Genomic DNA, 17,793 nt, shown 5'->3' with positions numbered 1-17,793 from the left:
GGATCGGAAGTGGAGAAGCTGGGCCTTGAACCAGCGCTCATTTGGGATGCCAGCACTGAAGATAGTGGCTTTACTTGATACACCATAATGCCAGCCCCATAAATAAACTTTAAAAAATACACATTTTTCTAAAAATGGATGGCGTTAAGAATTAAAGAAAAATAACACAGGCTTTCCAAGCCATAAAGTCTTGAACCGGTTGGGCATGCTTGGAGATGATGGACAGTTCTGTACATTAGAATGAAATTCAGTTGTATGTGATGTGCATATGCACGTGTGTGCATGCACGTGTATGTCTGTGTGTGCATGTGTAAGGTGAGGGAGGCAAGCCCAGGGCAGCTGCAGGCCAGCTCAGGAATGTCCTGGTGTACAAAGGCGTCCGTGTGGGATTGGTGCCAGGACCCCGGACAAATAGCGGAACGCCAAGATGCTCAAGTCCCCTCCGTACAATAGTGCATTTGCACAGCACCTGCTCACATCCTCCCATATATCTTAAACTGTGTCTAGATCACCTACACTTCCTAACACGTGCAAACACAGCACACACACCTGTTGCACTGTGTTATTGAGGGAATCCTGAGGAGAAACCAAAGTCTGCACATGTTCAGTGCAGAGGCAATTATGTTTCCAATGCTTCTGCTCCGAGGTTGTTTCTGGGATGTGGACCCCATGGACACAGAGGCTCCTGGAGCACTGAAGAGCTGCCCAGGTGGTCTTGCCCAGGTGGTCTTGTGCAGGGAGGACCCTCACAGCTCTGTGTTTCACAGCGCCATGGCGGGTCACCCAGACAATTGGTTACTGCACAGAAAGCGACTGCCCTTCTTCACCTGGGGTGCAATCAGCCTCAGTAAAGCCACCCAGGAAGGGATGGTGCTGTGGCTTAGTAGGCTAAGCCTCCGCCTGTGCACCGGCATCCCATATAGGAGCAGGTTCATGTCCTGGCTACTCCTCTTCCCATCCAGCTCTCTGCTTGGACCTCTGCATGCACGTGAAAAATCCCGCAGGAGATCGGCCCAGCTCCAGCCATTGAACCCATTTGGGCAGTAAACCAGCATTTGGAAGACCTTTCTCTTTCTCTCTCTTTCTCTCTCTGCAACTCTACCTCTCAAATAAATAAATAAAATCTTAAGAAAGCACTCAGGAAGAGCTCCTGGATGCAGCCCTTTCCACCAAGGTCAAAGTCAGATCTTAGATCGGTTTGTATGGGGAAATCAGGGGATAGCAGCAAAAACAAAGGCTCATTTGAGTCCCCCCTCTGCCTGTATCTGGAAGCCATGTGGAAGGTCCCAGGAACTGTTCCCAACCATGCAGTGACTGACACAGGCCTGCAGGGATCACGCATTGAGCCAAGCTCGTCTCGAGTCAGACGGAGCTGTCTGCAGAGAAACGGGTCCAGGCAATCATTCACTGAAGCACGCACGTCGCAGAGTGATTACATCACCACCGTCCCAGGTGTCGCCAGAGGCGATCGAAGCCGGCGGTTTACACAGATCCGTGAGTTAAGCTATGGCCACGCTGGTGCCCCAGGGCTGCAGCTCCCCAGGCCTCCTGCAGGAGACTGGCCATTCCAGAGCCTGGACAAAGCCTTGGTCTTGGAGTTCCCTGGGCTGTGCAGCTGGCAAAGGCCATAAGAGCAAGAGCTTCTGAGATGGCAGGGGGAGACAGGACTCTGTTGTGGGAGCACCGACCCATGCCTGCTACACCCCTGCCACGGCCCTCACTTAGACACTGAGCAAAAGCACAGGGCCCACGCAGTCTCACGGAAATGAGTAAGGTAGGGGACTGTGCTGAGTGTGCAACCAACGCTTGCAACAAAACGTCTCAACATGGGCCAGTGGCACCACACACATACACACACCCACACATATTAACACACACATGTACACACACAATTACATACACACATTCATGCTTGTACATGCACACACGTATACACACATGCATACTCACACACTCATACATATACATACACACACACTTGCATGGACACACTCACATACACTCACACATACCTGCACATTTACCACACATACGTATGCATGTATATACATATTAACATACACATGTATACACACATACATATACACATACTCACATATACACACTTACTCACACACATACACATATACATAAACATGTACTCACGTAGACACACACTCACATACATGCACATACACATAATGCATATACACATGTATGCACACGTGCACACACATATTCACATGCATGCACACACATACACACATGTGCTTACTGACACACATACACATGCATACTGACACATATATGCATTCACACATCTACTAGCACATATACATACGAACACACATGCACACAATACACACATACATACTGACACACATACACACATACATGCACACACATACACATGCATACGTATACATACGGACACACATGCACACACACATGCCTGCTATGGGCCAACTGTCTACCTTCTTGCTGGAACACACTCTTTGTTCCAAGGTCACTGCACCCATTCTCCCTTCCTCAGCCTTCAGGTCCTGTCCTCGGCAGAGGTGCTGGGGTCCAGAGGGCAGGTGCAGGAGAGACGGCTGGCCTGCGCTTGGCACCTGGGGTCCCAGGCAGGGAGGCCAGGTTGGGGAGGCCCCTCTGGGCCCTGCTGCACCAGCAGCGACGAGAAAGCAGCCAATGGAGCACCTGGGGCCTGGGTCACTCCCCGAGCCCAGCGGGGCAAAGTGGCTGAGTCCAGCGGTGGAGAGCTTAGGTCACTCGCTGGGAGAGTAGAGGGAAACACCATGTGCACTGGGAGGTCCGGGATCAAACGCCCGCAGCTGCAGCCCATGGCCTTGTTCATAACGGCAGTGACCAGCCTCCCTCACAGCCACAGGGCGGTCAGAGGAGTCGCAGTCGGGCAGCACCCGGAGGCCGGGCTGGTGACGCCTGGCTGTGGTCGCTTCTGCCAGGAGCAGCAGCAAACACCCAGCAGAGCGAGGCTGTGTCCACTCCACGCGCTTTCCTCTGCCTCCATGGTGCTGGGCCGGCTGTGACATTGCCCCACTCCAGCCATGCCCCTCCTGCTTCTAGAGAGAGCTCTCCCCTAAGAACCAGGTGCCCCCAGGGCATCCATTCCTCAGGTACTTGAGAGCAGACCCAGGCCAGCGCTGTGAGCAGACTGATCCCTCCCTGAGCCCCCACACTACCCCTGGAGCACCCTCGGCCGGCCCCAGGCCCCTGCGGCTTTCCTCCAGGAAGGAGCTGAGCTCTGCATTCCAGAACACACACCCAGTGAGGGCGAATCCAAGCCTTCCTTGCCTTTCAGGAAATATGATGGGGCAGGGTGGGGTGCGGTGGGGAACAAGCTGGCACGGAAGAAACAGACTCCTGGGGGAGGCCCCGAGGATGCAGCCCGCAGCTCTGCCCGGTGCAGGGTGCACCAGGGACCAACAGGAGGCCCCCTGTTGCAGGGAGAGCTGTGAACCTATAGGTATGCAGGTGCACCTGGCTGGTGGAGGTGTGGGGAGGAGGCGGGGAAGGGCCAGGCTACCAAGGCCCCTTACCTCCCACCAGCTAGCCAGGGCCGTGCCAGCCCGGCTGGCTGGTCTAGAGTGGAATGCTGTTGCCATGACCACAGTTCCTGGGGCCTGCTCTTGCATCACCCTAATCCCGCACCCAAGCGCAGCAATGCTGGCCTTTTTCATAGAAGCTGTACTTCATGGTGGGTGTTGGGGCTCTGGATGGGGGGGGGGGGGGCTCTGCTCCTGCAGGTCAGGACTCTCGTGGGCTGTCCTCTCAGTCCGCCACCATCTCAGCCAGATAAGCAGACCCGTTGAGCACTCACCCCACCACAGCACCCCTAGAGCACCTGTCAGGGAGCTAATCCGTCTGCTGAGCTGGCTTCACCAACGCTGGGGAAACCCGGAACCAACCTCTCCCCCAATTTGCCATGAAACCAGGGCCAACAGGCACAGCCCAGCAACCGTTGCAAAGAGCGAAAGTCCGGAAACAGCAAGAATCACCTCGCCTGTGCACCTGCCCAAGTCTGCTGAGGTTCCAGGGGGTGGAACTCACTCGGGCTCCCTCCCGGCAGGTTCAGGGATGCCAGGCGCTAAGTGGAGGCAGGACAGCTCCCCCCTTCCCCTCCTCCTCACCCCTGCTGGGCCTCACACACAGCTGTCTGCACATGCTGGGATCCCCTGCTGCCACCACGAGCCACGCTGCGATTCTGACAGCTTCCTGCAGTGCGGCCGACAGAGAGGCCTGCGGAGGCTGACGCTTAAGTAAAAGGCACGGGAGGAAGAAGTCTCCTGGAGATTGTGTGCTGCCTCTGGGCTAGGGGAGCTGTCCCCTGTGGACGTCAGACTCTTGCCCCACCCCCCACAAGACCCCTGTGGTGGCAGTGGGGATAGTGGTGGGGGGGGCATTCAGCACTGAGTGGGACTCTCAGATACAGGGCAAGCGTCAGGGGCAGCTGCAGGCTGCAGCAGGCCAGGGCTCCCACCTGCTCTGTGACCGTGACTGTGACTTCTGGATCTTGTCCTCAGCCCGGTCCATTCAGAGCAGGCGCCCCTAGGCTGGCCTTGGAAGCAGGCTTCTGTCTCTTGAGCCCTGCTCGTGCCCAATCCAGGCTCTCTGAAGTGCACGCTGCTCACTCGTAGGTCTCAGCCACTCACTCTCACCCTCCTGAGCCACACCAACACGCAGTGCCTAGGCTGTCACGTCTGCAAAGTCCCTGCAAGGCTTCCGACTCCGTCCCTGCCTCTCCTCCACTACTTCCCTACCGGAGAGCCTGGTTCATACATGAGACGCTGGGGTCCAGCATCTGAGCCTCAGCCCATTCCAAACGGGTTCCGCCGCTTCCATTCCCCCATCGAAGCCTGGCCGGAATATTGCCCGATGGCTCCCAACTCCACTTAGAGACCAGAAACCCGAGGTCGGCCAAGCTGAGACTTGTGATTCTTCCCACACTTGGCCTTGGGTAAGAGGGGCCCTTCCTTGGGCTGCCCACTACAAAGGGTCTACCCCACTCTGGTCCTCCTCCAGCCACACATGAGAAAGCACACCAAATACCTGGGCTGTCCCGGGATGCCCCACTCCCCGGCTCCCAGTCTGCACCCTGGGCCGATGCACTCGTCAGCTTCAGGTGCACCCTTTGCAGGACAGGCAGTGCCACAAACAGGCAGACTCCTAGGTCCAGGGGACTCCAAGGTGTGGGGACAGCCTGGACACAGGGGTTGAAGTATCCAAGCACGCTCGTGCACCTGGAGACCCCCAAGGTGCAGAATGGACCCCTCAGCCTGGTAAGGCCCTGGGCCAGAACAAGGTGCTGAACTCTAAGAGCCCTCAACTTCTGTAGTGGCCTCTGAAGTTGTCATGAAGGCAGAGCAAACTGCATGAGATAACTGCTTGAGTTCTATGCCAGGAGGAGCCAGTTCCTTCTGCTCAGCTGAGAGACTGCTTGCAGGAACTGGAAACCTCGCTGAGCACGTGGGGGAAGAAAGCTTGGCTCACTCCCGTCGGACGCCTTAGAGAACAACCATGGCTGTGTTACCTTTTCTCCATCAACGAGCTCTTGCAAAATAACTTGTCTTTCCCGACACAGTTCCAGGAAGTCTTCGGAGTGTAGACTCTCGTGCAAGGCGGGGAAGAAGGTGAGCTGGGTGCAGTCCACGGCTCCCTCATCCGGCTCACTCCCGGCCTCCTTTGGTGTCAGTTCATCTGCGGCGGCACAGGGGGACACAAGGTTTCAGCATGCATGAGCCGCTGGCTGTCCCCAGGGAGGCCAGGCCAGTCCCCGTATCAGCGAGAAGCACCGCAAGGCTCCAGGGCGGAAGTGGACAGTGTGGGTCACTTAGCAGGACCATCTACTGCTTCTGCAAAAGGACACACACCCCACTGCCACCACCCCGACCTGACCCCGCATCAAGCTGATTTGCCCTGGAGAGCCTGGGTGTGCCCAGGCCTGGCTCCCTTGGCAGCTCACAGGCGACCCTAAGGGAGCCTCTCACAATTCACCTTCATCCTGTCTAGAGGCTCAACCAGAACCTGCTGGGTCTGAACCGCACATCGCTCGTGTTTTTAAGCCTGTACTGTCTTCTAACTGGAGATGCACTAAATTCCTATTTAAAAAAAAAACCTGGAACAGCCTTGGAATGGTAAGAAATAAAGAGCATCAGTGTTGTGCCCAGAGAGAGTGCTGGTGACCACAGTTCCCTTTCAAAGCGAACCCCTTCTCTCTGCCAGCACCTCCTATGGCACTGCTCCATCTGTGCTACCCAGGCTGGGCCATATTTCATCCTCACTGTGATGCCAGCAGCCTGTACCAGAGCACTGGTTCAAGTCCCGGCTGCTCTGCTTCCGATCCAGCTCCCTGCTAAGGCATGTAGGAAAACAGTGGAGGATGGGCCCTGTCACCCACATGGCATGGGGAGACCTGGACAGAGTCCCTGGCTCCTGGCTTCAGCCTGGCCCAACTTCAGTCACTGTGGCCATTTAGGGAATGAATCCACAGATGGAAGATCTCTCCATCTCCCTCTTTCTCTGTGTCATTCTTCCTTTTAGATAAACACAATAAATATTCCCCGAAATTTCAAGGCCAGGCAGTTTTTTCAGAACTCACATTTTCCATGAATTTCTGAATGCAAGGATTTCAAAAAATTTTTTGCACCAGAACAAACTTATGTCTTAATTCCATTTTCCATGAACTTTTTGAAGTACCCTCCTAAATGTATAGACAGATAACTTCGACATGATAGGAGTAACAGTGCATTCGCAGTTTTCCTTCTCCAGTGTGTTTTTCCACTCATGAGCGCCTTCGCATTCTGACTAAAGTTCTCTGAACAGCTTACATGGCTATGAAACAGTCTGTGACAGCCATCTCACAACCACTGAGCCTGTGGACTGGTTTTTTTAGACATAAATGGCTTCTGTGTCCACACTGGATCACAGTCATCATACCCTGCTAGACTCACTTTCCTTTTTAAAATATTTTTATTTGAGAGTCACTGCTACAAAGAGAGACAGAGACAGAGACAGAGACCAAGAGAAAGAGAAAGAGAAAGAGAAAGAGAAAGAGAAAGAGAAAGAGAAAGAGAAAGAGAAAGAGAAAAAGAGAAAGAGATCTTCCATCTGCTGGTTCACTCCCCAAATGGCCACAACAGCCAGAGCTGATCCAAAGCCAGGAGCCAGGTGCTTCCTCCTGGTCTCCCATGAGGGTGCAGGGCCCAAGCACTTGGGCCATCCTCCACTGCCTTCCTGGGTTCATTAGCAGGGAGTGGATGGGAAGTGGAGCAGGCGGGACTTGAATCAGAGCCCATATGGGATGCCGGCACTGCAGGGGGAGGCTTAACCCTCTTTGCCACAACACCCTCCCCTAGACTCACTGTCTAAGGAAACACTCCTGGGCAGGAGCAGTTGGTGCAAGCTAAGCACATAACTGCAAGGATTTCTGGGTCCTGCTTCTCCTCCTATGTGCCCCAAGGTCCTTCTACTTGGAGCAGGCTCATGGTTGTGATTGCAAATCCATGGCCATTTTCTTTGTGCCAAGAAGCTCACCCCTTTGCCCCTCCCTCCCTTTCCCTACCTCTGACTGCCCATGGGGATGCATCAAAGAGTGTGTGGCTCGCAGCGACAGCCCTCAGGGGCCTCCCCCACACTGGGGGAGCAGAGGCAGGAGCAGGCACCCAGGAAGGCCCAGTGGAGAAACACAGGCCCCTTCTTTCTCTTGGCTGAACTGCTTATTCATGTCAATGTTGCAAACACCAGGAGGCCCCAGGTTGCAGATGCCCGGGGGTTCTACCTATTGGGGACTTTAAGACCAAACCATCATGGCCAGAGTCCACGGCAAATCAGCACACCCCTCCCACTGCTGCACTCTCTGCACCTGGCATCTGACAGGCAGCAGAGGGAGACCATTGCTGAGGTGTGGAGTGGAAGAAGAGAGGCAAACAGGTGTCACAGTGTCAACCCCAGTCCTGCTGTTCAGTCGGATCCCAAAGCAACCTGGGAAACGCGGCCAGCACCCTCCTGGGCGGGCTGGTGTTACTGCAGACTAGCTGGCAGAGCAGCTGGCTCAGCACGAGGCCTGACCTCAGCAGGCAAAGAGAGGGGTTTGATCAAGGGAATGACATTGTCATTGGCTGGAGAAGACCCAGGCTGCAACCCAGGGTACAACGGAACTCACAGAATAAGGCGGGCTCAAATGGAAAGTTTTAGGGAACACATAGAAGTTGAAATATAGTGTGTATGCATGTGTGTGTGCATGTATGTCTACGTGTGTACATGTATGTGCACCTGTGTGTCTGTGCATGCCAAAACACTCTCTAAAAATAATCCTTGAATTTTTAGCAACTTCGGCTCAAACAAATTCCTCCATGGGACTTATACAAATAAAGAGGAAGCACTAACATAAAAAGGACCCCAGATTGTTTTCTTTAAATTTGGAAAATAATGATGACGACGACTATGTCTGTCATTTTCAGAATCAGAAGAGCTCAGTGTGAGAGGTATGAAATATCACTTCCGCCTATTTTTATTCTAAGATGTTTTATTCTCCTTCCGTGTGTTTTGGACATTCACTGACTAACATGCATTTGGGTTCTTGGGACGTTCTCCCCAATATAGAAAACTGAGAAGACACTCCCCCTACTCCCCCCTTGTTGCCGTCTTAATGCAAAGCTCTTCCCATGCCAGAGTCCGGGTCCCGAAGAGGTTCCTCCGCTCTCTGGAAGTACAGTCCCGGGCAGTCCTCCTGCTGCCTGCTCACCCTTGTAGAATTTCGCTCTGCCAAAGCATTGTTTTAATCTACTGAATAAGACAGGAAGTGAAACGAATCGTTGGCGTAATTATTAAAGGGAAAATAGAGCCACGGAATACCTTGGTTTTCAGCATTTGTCTGAGAAATGTCGCCCTTCCTGACTTGGCTCCCCTGAAAGAAGACCAGAGAAAAGAGAGATTCATTCCTGGATGTGACACACATGCCCGCCACCCCCGATGCTGCAGAGTCACGTGCGTCTCCTGCAAAGAACTCAAGGCCAGGTGCAAGGGGAGCGGAATGCTGGATCCTGAAGGACCACAACACAATGCAAGTATTAATGTTCCCGAGTCAAAGGGGAGAAAACCCACAAGCTTCCATTAAGTAGGCCTGACGGTAATTACAGAAGAGGATGCCCAGACAGGGTTAGAGGACATCTTGCTGTCTGTCTGGGGGCCACCTGGACGGGACATGGGGAGAGGCTCTGGCGCTGGACAGCCTGGGGGACCACAGCCTGCGTTTGGCTGTGTTGTGGGCACAGTGAGCAGGCTGCTTATTGCTCCCGCCTCCCACTCCTAAGTAGAAGTCCAGTAAGGAAAAAAAAACAGCACACAACTGAAGCTTTGTGGCAATTCGTAAAATGTGCAAGCGTCTACCAAAGAAACAAAAGGTCATTTATCTCCACTAGGTTTTAGAGGGAATTTTGGCAGGGGTTGCAAAGGAGAGAAGGCACTCCACTTTGTAACTTGGGACGAATGCAGTGAAGCGGCTGAGGTCGAGAGGTTTTCATCGCGTAACTTGTTAAGGGATTTGCCAGTGCAAGAATGCCTGGAGCAGTGACAGTTACAGCTGCTAAACGACAAGAACCCGTGCAAGCAGACGAGGCTGTCACCCAGCTCCTTCCAAACACTGGCACCCAGCCTGGGCGGGAATGCAGGGCACTGCCGGGCAGCAGCAGCGGGGGTGTGGGTGGCCCACACTCTGATTCCCACGCTCCTCCATCCATTCATTCAGGCCGCAGTGAGCCGTGGTCCTTCTGTGTACCTGGGAGGGTTGGTGATTCTTTCTTCTGTTAAACGACATCAAGAATAAATAATGGAGGGGCCGGCGCTGTGGCGTAGCAGGTAAAGCCACTGCCTGCAGTGCCGGCATCACATATGGATGCCGGTTCGAGTCCTGGCTGCTCCACTTCTGATCCAGCTCTCTGCTATGGCCTGGGAAAGCAGCAGAAGGTGGCCCAAGTCCTTGGGCCTCTGCTCCCACATGGGAGACTCAGAAGAAGCTCCTGGCTCCTGGCTTCAGATCAGCACAGCTCTGGCTGTTGCAGCCAACTGGGGAGTGAACCAGCGGATTGAAGACCTCTCTCTCTCTCTCTCTCTCTCTCTCTCTCTCTGCCTCTGCCTCTGCCTCTCTCTAATTCTGTCTTTCAAATAAATAAGTAAATCTTAAAAAAAAAGAATAAAGAATGGGACTGCCTTGCACTGAACTACAGACATTCTGTGTCCCACCCAGTTACATCCTGCCATGGGGAAGCTATGGAGTCAACTCCGATGTGTTTCCTCCTTGAACCGTCGCTGTCCCGTGCCTGCAGCTCCTACCTGGTGCCTTCCCAGGCTCAGGCCGTCCCACGGAGACAGGCTTCTGATGCGCTTCCTCATGCGTGCAGGGCCCTCTCTCCAGTCCAGCTCCCACCGGGAGCAGGGGGTGCTCTCCGCTGCCTGGCCCCACAAGCCCAGCTCCCCAAAAAGCTGCTCCTGGATCCTGGCCCATGCCTTGGCGGCCTTGATGTCACCACATCGCCACCTCTGGGAAGCAGAAACACAGTGTCACTCCCAGACACACAATCCTGGGGCCTTGGCCTCTCACCTGCTGGCGACAACCGTGGGAGCCTGAGCACGCTCAGGGTGTGGAGTCAGGAGCAGGCCATCTCTGCCCGTTGACCTGCAGAGCCACGGGACCCTGGGTGCTGGGCTGACAGCCACAGCTCTGGAAGGTTCCAAAGCTGATCATCAGAGGGGTTAGACAGCTGGTCTCTAAATGGATCTGGAATTTTACCCCAGCTCCTTCTTTTCCAAACCGAAGCTGACTATGCTTCGCCCAGCCACCGGGACCAGGGGCAGAGTTGGAATTGGTGGTCCTGCCAGCAGTGGTGCACTTTCTACAAGGCAATGCCATCTCTGTACCTCAGCATCTCTAACCATCAAATGAGAGGCTTGGCTGTCATAGGATTCTAGATGGTTCGAGGATTCTGGAATGTTCACAGAAGTTAAAACCTTTGGTGTTAATGAGAATATCCCTGCCGGTATCAATGAAACCCTCACGGGTTATGGATGAGGTCGGTCACGGTCACAGCATCACCTGGAGTCTGTCTGGAAGCTTCATAAAAATGCATGCATGCCCTAAACTGCCCCTGGAGGCTACGTGGAAGTTTTGTCCATCACCTTGCAAAGAAATGCTTTGATTCACTGTGGACAGTAAATCAGCTTTGTCAACTGCGTGAACTTTGGCAATTCTTCACATATGTCAGGGTATTCACCCTAAACTGTAATAGCAATATTCCAGAAAATGGAAAGGTAACATTGCTAATGACAGAAAGTGTCCAGCTCAGAGACTTGAATAGAAAAGAGACACATGACCATGCATAAGGCCGAGCCCCTCACCACGTAACCCCATCTCCCCTCCCATGAACAAGCACCTCCCACCATCGCCAGGCAGACATGGAGGCCGCAGAGAAAACGGGACCTCTCCAAAGGCCAGCAGGTGGCCAACATGAGATTTCAACCCAGTCTGTGTGCTTGCAAAGCCTGCACATGAGTCCGCAAGCTATGCCCCTTCACCTGCAGGCAGGATTTCGACGGCTAACAACACTGGGCTCTGAGACTCTGGGACATGACGCATGGATGAATCCTTTTCAGAACTTGTCAAAGGCATTTCAAAAAAAAAAAAAAATGGGTGGGGCGGGGTGAGTCTTTGGCAGCCAATGAACTTTGGTCGTAAGCAAGTTTCTGCTGTTCATTCGTAGATGAACTTTTTAAAGAAACCTTACTTTACTTAACTGAAAATTTTTAATTGCTTATTTGCAAGGCAAGGGGAGAGAGAGAGAGACAGTTCTCCCCCACTGGTTTGCCCCCTAATGTGGGAACATCAGCACCTGGTCCAAGCTTTTTGCAGAGGGTTGGCCCTGCAAGGTGAACACGTTTGGGGAGAAATACTTCCACTCCCTGCAGATTGCCACTGTGCTGTTGGGCTTCATGGGGGAATGAACAGCACAAGCATGGCCTGGGCTCTTGATTGGTTCGCAGAACCCCTCCTCCCTGCACACCTCCACCTACACAGTGAGATGCCTGGCTGCCTGAGGCTTCACATCTACCGTCTACTGAGTATCTGTAGTCAGGCGGTGAGCTCCCTGAGAGATGCGTGCTTGCTGAGTCCATGACAGCAAGTCCCTTGTGACCCCAGGAGAGAGGCTGTCAGATGAGCACAAATAGCCCTGAGATGTAAAGGCACTCGGAGATGGTCACCTCTCTGGACAGTGCAGGGTCCTGTTTCTGCTCACACCACAAGCTGCTGCCACTCGGGACACTGCACCCCATCCTGGAGTGCCCAGGTTCAAGTCCCAGCTCTGCTTCCAACTCCAGCCTCCTGCTAGTGCTCCCTCCAGGGGGCAGCAGGTGATAGCCCAAAGTACTTGGGTTCCTATCACCCACTTGGGAGACGTGGCTGGAGTTCCTGGCTCCTGCTTCAGCCTGGCCCAGTCCCAGACATTGTGGGCATTTGGGGTGTGAACCAGTGGAGAGGAGATCTCTCTTCATCCGTCTCTGTCTGTGTCTCCCTGCCCTTCACAAACAAAACATGAAGGAAACAAGAAGGAACAGGAGGGTCCTCATATGTCACTCACCCCAGAGAAGAGAATGAACAGGACTTGGACAAGGCACAAGGAGATCTGAGCAGCCAGGGTGGGAGGGACTGTTCTGGCCAGGACTTCAGGAGTAGGGGGTTAAGTATCAGAACGGCACAGCCTGCTGCTGATACGGTGCTGGGCTCAACTTCCGGGAGGCGGGGCATGAGCAAGCGCGGGGCTCTGCATGCAGGCGACCTCTCACTTCTGCGCCAAGTGCCAAGTTAGAGAAGTCTCACATGGCTTGTTATGGACACACCCTACCCCGCACATAGTGGCCCCCTTGGGGAGGGCCTCCTTGGGTGCACCTGCGAGGACCTGTCCTTGAAGAGTGAGGTGGCTTTCACAAGCCTGATCTGTGCATAGTGCTTGGACTAGAGTTTCCTGGAAGTGGAGTGTGGCCCGTCTTGGGAAAACACACTCCCCTCTGTACTCGAGGGGTGAATGTGCCAGACCCCATTATCTCCAGCAGACACTCACTATTATCTGTGTTCTTTGAAATCCCCCAATCTGTCTTAAATATTTAAACACTTGGAAAGGATCCTTATGGATCAGCCTCAAAATGCTGATGTTCTCAAAAACACCTCCATCGACGGCAAAGCTCGGCCCAACCTTCTCAAGCACTCCCTGACCCAAGTCAGGCCCTGCTGCTGGCAATGTCAGCACAGTCGTGCTCCTGGTTCCCAGCAGGGCTTGGGCCACTCTGGGCTCCCAATGCCTGTTTCCTGGGTGAACGCGTAGTTCAGGCAAGGGACAAAATGCCTGCCGCCTCCCATGACACACAGGTCAACGTGAGAAGGTCTGAGCCACTGATGACCCATGACGGACTTGGCCATTGCATCTAGAATACCCACCCACAGTTTAATCCAAAGGCTTTTCTGACCCCTCTGTTCAGGTTCAAGGTGGATTCCAGGCTACCACGCAGGCAACGGAGGTGCTGTCTCTTACCTGCTTGTGGTCTTTGTATAACGATGCATACAGCTCTTGTCCTCTTCTTCTGTAGTTCTCTATACATGACACGAAATCCTGGAGAAGAGAGAGGACCGACCAATGACACTTGTGATTGCCCATAAGAGTTTCTCTCTCTCTCTTCTTTTTTTTTTTTTTTTTTTTTTTTTTTTTGACAAGCAGAGTGGATAGTGAGAGAGAGAGACAGAGAGAAAGGTCTTCCTTTGCCGTTGGTTCACCCTCCAATGGCCGCCACAGCCGGCGAGCTGCGACCGACACACCATACTGATCCAAAGGCAGGAGCCAGGTGCTTCTCCTGGTCTCCCATGGGGTGAAGGGCCCAAGCACCTGGGCCATCCTCCACTGCACTCCCGGGCCATAGCAGGAGCTGGCCTGGAAGAGGGGCAACTGGGACAGAATCCGGCGCCCCGACCGGGACTAGAACCCGGTGTGCCGGCGCCGCTAGGCAGAGGATTAGCCTGTTGAGCCGCGGTGCCGGCCTCATAAGAGTTTCTCAACCCTGACCAATTGCCAGGAGGAAATAATGGCACCAGGACGTGTTGGTCCAATCAGGCCCAACCAATGAAGGAAGACTTCCCCTACACCAACACACTCACACGTTAACTCCCTCACTTCCTGGTCATGGTGTACTTGCACTTCTTCCAGTGATGAGCTGGCTTACAACAGCTCAACCTTCCTCCCAAGAATGACTACAAAAATCCAGACTCCAGTAACCTGCTTTAAGACAGTAGAGAGCTAGCAAGAGAGCTAAGATTAAGGACCCAAGATCCTGGAGAGAAAAATCTCATGGAGGTTTGCCCAAATGTTTATGCCAGCTTTTCCCTTCAAAATATTTGCACAGCAGGCTGAGGGAGCAAACAGAAAGTGATGACTAAGCAGAGAAGACTGACGGATAACCTGGCCAGCTCCAGTGGCTGCAGAGATAACAATTGGAGCTCAGGGCTGGCGCCGCAGATCACTAGGCTAATCCTCCGCCTGCAGCGCTGACACCCCGGGTTCTAGTCCCGGTTGGGGCACCGGGTTCTGTCCTGGTTGCTCCTCTTCCAGTCCAGCTCTCTGCTATGGCCCAGGAAGGCAGTGGAGGATGGCTCAGGTGCTTGGGCCCTGCACCCGCATGGGAGACCAGGAGGAAGTGCCTGGCTCCTGGCTTCGGATCAGCCCAGTGCTTCAGCCGTAGTGGCCATTTGGGGAGTGAACCAACGGAAGGAAGACCTTTCTCTCTCTCTGTCTCTCTCTCTCTCTAACACTGCCTGTCCAAAAAAAAAAAAAAAAAAAGATTGGCACCCAGGTCCACCAAGGCATCCAGGAAGCAAGGGATCAAGATTGTAGAATTAGGTGACGAAGAAAAATAAGCCCAGATTTCTGCTATCCTGGTCCCCTGCCAGCTGCTGCTGATTCACAAGCCATGTGGGGCTGAGAGGCCCGGAAGATTCCAGAAGTCTCTGTCTGGAGAAAGCAGGAGGGGGTGGTGGGCTTGGAGGTGGGCTCTGGGAAGGGCTGCACCACGCAGTAATGCAGACGGGAAGTGGACCAGCCTGACGAGGTCAAAGCCCACTCCCAAGGACATCAACCCTTTAAGTTTTTTTAAAGATCTATTTATTCATTTTAAAGGCAGAGTTAACGAGAGAGAGAGAGATCTTCCATCTGCTGGTTCATGCCCCCAAAATAACCACAGTGACTGGGGCTGAGCAAGGCCAAAGCCAGGAGCCAGGAGCTTCCTCCAGGTCTCCCACGTGGGTGCAGGGGCCCAAGCACTTGGGCCATCCTCCACTGCCTTCCCAGGCAATTAGCGGGGAGCTGGATCAGAAGTGGAGCAGCCGGGACTAGAACCGGTGCCCATAAGGGATGCTGGTGTTGCAGGCCAGGGCGTTAACCCACTGCGCCACGGAGTTCAACCCCTATTTGTACTGCAGTGATCTGTCCCCATTCCAACTGCACACTGAATGGCTGAGGGTCCTTCCAGAGAGAGATGACATCACCGCAGCCCCTGACCCAGAGTTTCATACGCACTGTCCAGCAGCAAATGGAGAGGACTCCGTGTGCCCCTAAAAAGACTAGAGAAACAAAAAAATAAAAACACACCTGTGTTCCCAGGTGCTAGAGCGACACAGGCCCAAAAATGATGCAAGCAATGTGGTCCCCAAAAAATGGTGAAGAAAGGAAAGCCACAATATGGAGAGTTTGCAGGAGGTATGGACTCTATCAGGATGGACCAACTAAAAATTTAAATCCATAAAATGCATTTTAATTGAAATGTAAAACTCTATAGGTGGGATTAATAGGGTGGACACCACTGAGGAAAAAAAATGAGAGAATTTTAAGAAAAATCCTTGCTGAAACTTGATGAGATAAAAGTATGGTAAATACTACAAATAAAGATAATTAGAGATATACTTAAAATGGAGAAATGGTCTTACACATGTGGTACTGGAATCTCAAACAGGGAGGAAAGAATGGGTCAGAGGCAAGATATGAAAAGTTGATGATCAAGAATTTTCTAAAAGGGACGAGAGGGCCGGCATTGTCACGTAGCTTGATAGTCCTCCACCTGTAACCATTCGGGTGTAGGTTCAAGAACTGGCTGCTCCACTTCTGATCCAGCTCCATGCTAATGCACCTGGGAGAGCAGTGGAAGACGGCTCAGGTGCTTGGGACCCTGCACCCATGTGGGAGAACGGGAAGAAGCTCTGGGATCCTGGCTTTAGTGGATGGAAGATTCCCTCTCTCTCTCTCTCTCTCTCTCTCTCTCTCTCTGTGTGTGTGTGTGTGTGTGTGTGTGTGTTTCCAACCCTATAATTCTGCCTTTCAAATAAATTTTTAAAAATAAATCTTTAGGCTGGCGCCGTGGCTCACTAGGCTAATCCTCTGCCTGCAGTGCAGGTACCCCAGGTTCTAGTCCCGGTTGGGGTACCAGTTCTGTCCCGGTTGCTCCTCTTCCAGTCCAGCTCTCTGCTGTGGCCCAGGAAGGCAGTGGAGGAGGCCCAAGTCCTTGGGTCCCGCACCCGCATGGGAGACCAGGAGAAGCACCTTGCTCCTGGCTTCGGATCAGTGTAGCTCCGGCCATAGTGGCCATTTGGGGGGTGAACCAATGGAAGGAAGACCTTTCTCTCTGTCTCTCTAATTCTGCCTTTCAAAAAAAAAATTTAAAAATTATCTTTTAATTTGAAAAATTAAAATGGACAAGAGGCATCAAGCCTTGTACAAATCTCAACTAGTGAAAACACAACCAAACAAAACAACACACATAATCTCAATGCAGTAAGACTGCAAAAACAAAGGGTCACAAAAAATATTCCAAAGTGCAGACAAGGTCAGATTCTCTGTAAAGAAGCCACTGCATGGATGGTGGATGAAAGACAACGAAACAACACGTTCAAGTGCTGAAACCCACGGTGGTAGCTGCAGCATCAAATTCTCTGCCCTGTGAACGCGGCCCTCAAAATACACAGTGACACTGCGGGAGCTGCCTAAGTGAGACAGCCAGGGGCCTCCCAGACAGCTGAGTGTGATGCCACGGGGACACGGGGCCCTGCAGAGTGAAGCAAGGAAAAGCTACGGAAAGGGCAGATATTAGATCTAGGAGACGACGGACTTTGGGGAAGTAATAGCGATAGTATCTTAGGGGATCTGAAACACATGAAAAATTAAAATACATGATAAAACAGCAGAAGAGGGATGGGGTACATAACAGCATTCTAAATTTCCTCAACAACAAATTTGGAAAAAGAAGCTCATTGACATTAGAATCTAATAAAACAGGTGTACATGCTGTAACCTTTAGAGTTACCAGTAAAGATAAAGTTACCAGTAAAGATAAAGTTACCAGTAAAGATAAAGTTACCAGTAAATATAAGAGGCTGTACATTTTAGCTGATAGACGACATATGGGATAATGAAAAATAATTTTTTAAATAGAAAGTATTTATTTAATAAATATAAATTTCATAGGTACAACTTTTGGATTATAGCAGTTCTTCCCCTCATACCCGGCCCTCCCACCCCCAAACCATCCCACCTCCTGCTTCCTCTCCCATCCCACTCTTCATTAAGATTCATTTTTAATTATCATGAAAAATAATTGATGCTAGCTTGAAAGACAAGAAGGGGCACAGAGAAGACAAACAAAAAGAAAAGACACATTAAGATGGATCTAAGCTAAAATTACCTTTAATTCCATTATACACAAATAGACTCA

General features: G+C 52.4%; 1 protein-coding gene across 6 annotated transcripts in view; it reads right to left on the bottom strand.

Annotated features, from left to right (window-relative positions):
• The window catches only part of WDFY4 (WDFY family member 4), a 269,215-nt gene that overhangs the window by 76,904 nt on the left and 174,518 nt on the right, over positions 1-17,793 (bottom strand). For 5 of the 6 annotated variants that reach the window (XM_089314169.1, XM_089314167.1, XM_089314168.1 and 2 more), the window contains 4 exons: positions 13,578-13,655; positions 10,330-10,536; positions 8,854-8,905; positions 5,531-5,697 (listed from right to left, as the gene is read on the bottom strand). In XM_089314169.1, coding sequence (XP_089170295.1) covers positions 5,531-5,697; positions 8,854-8,905; positions 10,330-10,536; positions 13,578-13,655 — 504 coding nt within the window. Of the gene's footprint in view, positions 1-5,530; positions 5,698-8,853; positions 8,906-10,329; positions 10,537-13,577; positions 13,656-17,793 lie in introns of those variants that run through there. The other variant, XR_016221811.1, reaches the window with a different exon arrangement.

This window comes from Oryctolagus cuniculus, chromosome 15 (genome assembly GCF_051225735.1).
Source record: "Oryctolagus cuniculus isolate XC-2025 breed Fujian yellow rabbit chromosome 15, ASM5122573v1, whole genome shotgun sequence".
Lineage (NCBI taxonomy): Eukaryota > Metazoa > Chordata > Mammalia > Lagomorpha > Leporidae > Oryctolagus > Oryctolagus cuniculus.
This window is presented reverse-complemented; position numbering and strand designations above follow the sequence as displayed.